The 2,500-nt window shown below is 41.9% G+C and overlaps 1 protein-coding gene across 1 annotated transcript in view; it reads left to right on the top strand.

Annotated features, from left to right (window-relative positions):
• The window catches only part of LOC310792696 (anoctamin-4-like), a 77,832-nt gene that overhangs the window by 11,424 nt on the left and 63,908 nt on the right, over positions 1-2,500 (top strand). Inside the window, exons 5-6 of the mRNA XM_083654422.1 lie at positions 212-256; positions 1,641-1,772. Coding sequence (XP_083510548.1) covers positions 212-256; positions 1,641-1,772 — 177 coding nt within the window. The remainder of the gene's footprint in view (positions 1-211; positions 257-1,640; positions 1,773-2,500) is intronic.

Genomic DNA, 2,500 nt, shown 5'->3' on the forward strand with positions numbered 1-2,500 from the left:
ATTTGAAAGTAGCCCAGGTTGTCTCTTTAAAAAGTCACTTTCAACGTGACTTGTACTGTTCACACAGTCATGAAAAAGACTGACCTGAGTCACTTAGGGGGGGGGAGATTAGATTCAAGCACTAAGGATGGTTGTGTGAACGTAGCCAAAGTGTATATTGGCTGGGTTTTGTCTACTAGATTCATTATGAATCACCTTCTAAATATTTCAGGAGGAAAATCTTCTACATGCAACGACGGCACAAGTTCATGAGCAGGTGAGCGCTGGATTTGGCTGGCTGGCAGAATTAGGGATGCAGTGATTCTGGGCTGATACCGATGTTTAAAATAACAATTTGGCAAATAGCCGATACCAATACCGATATGTTAAAGAAATCGTAATTATGAGTAAATAACTGACCTGTTTTAAAGTCTTTTGAGTCCTTCATCACACGATCTTTGAATGAGCACAATTTCAATCATACTGTTATGTAATTATTAGTGGTGGGACTCGATTTTTTTTTGTATCTAATTAATTAGAGGCTTTGTAATTAATTAATCTAAATTACTCCCATTTTAATCGCATATCATTATTTGACATAAGAAGCAACATTTTTCAATTCAAATGGATTTTGGTATATGAGTGAATCAGTGAATAGGTAGTAGTAGGAGTAGTAGTACTTTATTTGGCAAATAGCAGTCAGTAGACTGAATGAATGACCAATTTACAGGTTAAAAAGCAAACATGAGCACATGTTAAAATGCACAATCAGCACAGGTTAAAATGCAGACATCATAGTAGCTTCAAAATATAACTTTCAGTCATAAACAAAAGGAGACCAGACCAACAGGACATGTTACAGTATGTGGTATGGAGGAGGTTCAGGAGTCTAGTATGGTATGGTATGGGAGAGTTCTGATGGCGACGTGTTTTTCTGAGGGGATTGTTCAGTTAGAACAGACAATACATATTGCTGTATTAGCACTTATCAGACGTGAACTTACTCATCTTGGCTCTGAACCCCGTCATCTGGTCGAGTGTGGGTTGGCGACTCTGCTTGCTCGTATTAGGACTAACGTTAGCATGATCAGTGGCTAAGTTAATGTTACATGTAGCTCTGGCTTCCACGCTAGGTGCAACATGTTTAGCATTGAGGTGATAACGGAGGCTTGAAGTGCTGATATGCAAATGTTTGTCGTTACAGCGCACTTCCCACATGTGGGGCTTTATTTGATGTCATTCAATGCATGTTCTGCATCAGTATGATCGGTATGCCTGGAATTCGTCCACTGAGAAACGTTCTGTGGTCTCTGGAGTGCAAAAATAAAGTGCGATTAAAATGCGTAATTCTTTTTAACACGTTATTTTTTCTGTAATTAATTAATTGAAATGAACGCGTTAAAGTCCCAGCCCTAGTAATTATGAAACAAACAAACAACTAATTACGTGACCCAACTGATAAATATAAATAAAATATCTGCCATTGCAATTGGTCTTTTTTGCCGATGGCCGATTGCAGTCAACAAAGCCAATATCGGCCGATAACGATATACGGCCGATATTGGTGCATCCCTACTCAGAATCAGACTGCTGTGATGCTCTGAGTCTTTCCTCTGAAACTCTCTAAAGTCTCCTGCGTTTCAAACCAAACTCACCTGCAGGATGGAGAAACGCATCAACAAGTTTCGAGGCTGGCTCCCCCGCAAGCCTATGAAGTTTGACAACGACGCCCTGCCCGACCTGGAGGAGCACGAGAGCTTCACCGCCCCCTTCAGCCGCTCCCGAATACACCAGTGAGTCTTGGGGGAACTGGCTTTGAAAAGGATACGTTCATACACCAGTGAGTCTGAGGGAACTGGCTTTGAAAAGGATAGGTTCATACACCAGTGAGTCTGAGGGAACTGGCTTTGAAAAGGATAGGTTCATACACCAGTGAGTCTGAGGGAACTGGCTTTGAAAAGGATAGGTTCATACACCAGTGAGTCTGAGGGAACTGGCTTTGAAAAGGATAGGTTCATACACCAGTGAGTCTGAGGGAACTGACTTTGAAAAGGATAGGTTCATACACCAGTGAGTCTGAGGGACCTGGCTTTGAAAAGGATAGGTTCATACACCAGTGAGTCTTGGGGGAACTGGCTTTGAAAAGGATAGGTTCATACACCAGTGAGTATTGAGGAAACTGGCTTTGAAAAGGATAGGTTCATACACCAGTGAGTCTTGGGGGAACTGGCTTTGAAAAGGATAGGTTCATACACCAGTGAGTCTTGAGGGAACTGACTTTGAAAAGGATAGGTTCATACACCAGTGAGTCTTGAGGGAACTGGCTTTGAAAAGGATAGGTTCATACACCAGTGAGTCTTGAGGGAACTGGCTTTGAAAAGGATAGGGTCATACACCAGTGAGTCTTGAGGGAACTGACTTTGAAAAGGATAGGTGCATACACCAGTGAGTCTTGAGGAAACTGGCTTTGAAAAGGATAGGTTCATACACCAGTGAGTCTTGAGGGAACTGGCTTTGAAAA

Source organism: Poromitra crassiceps (genome assembly GCF_964638095.1).
Source record: "Poromitra crassiceps genome assembly, chromosome: 2".
In the NCBI taxonomy this organism is placed as follows: Eukaryota; Metazoa; Chordata; class Actinopteri; order Beryciformes; family Melamphaidae; genus Poromitra; species Poromitra crassiceps.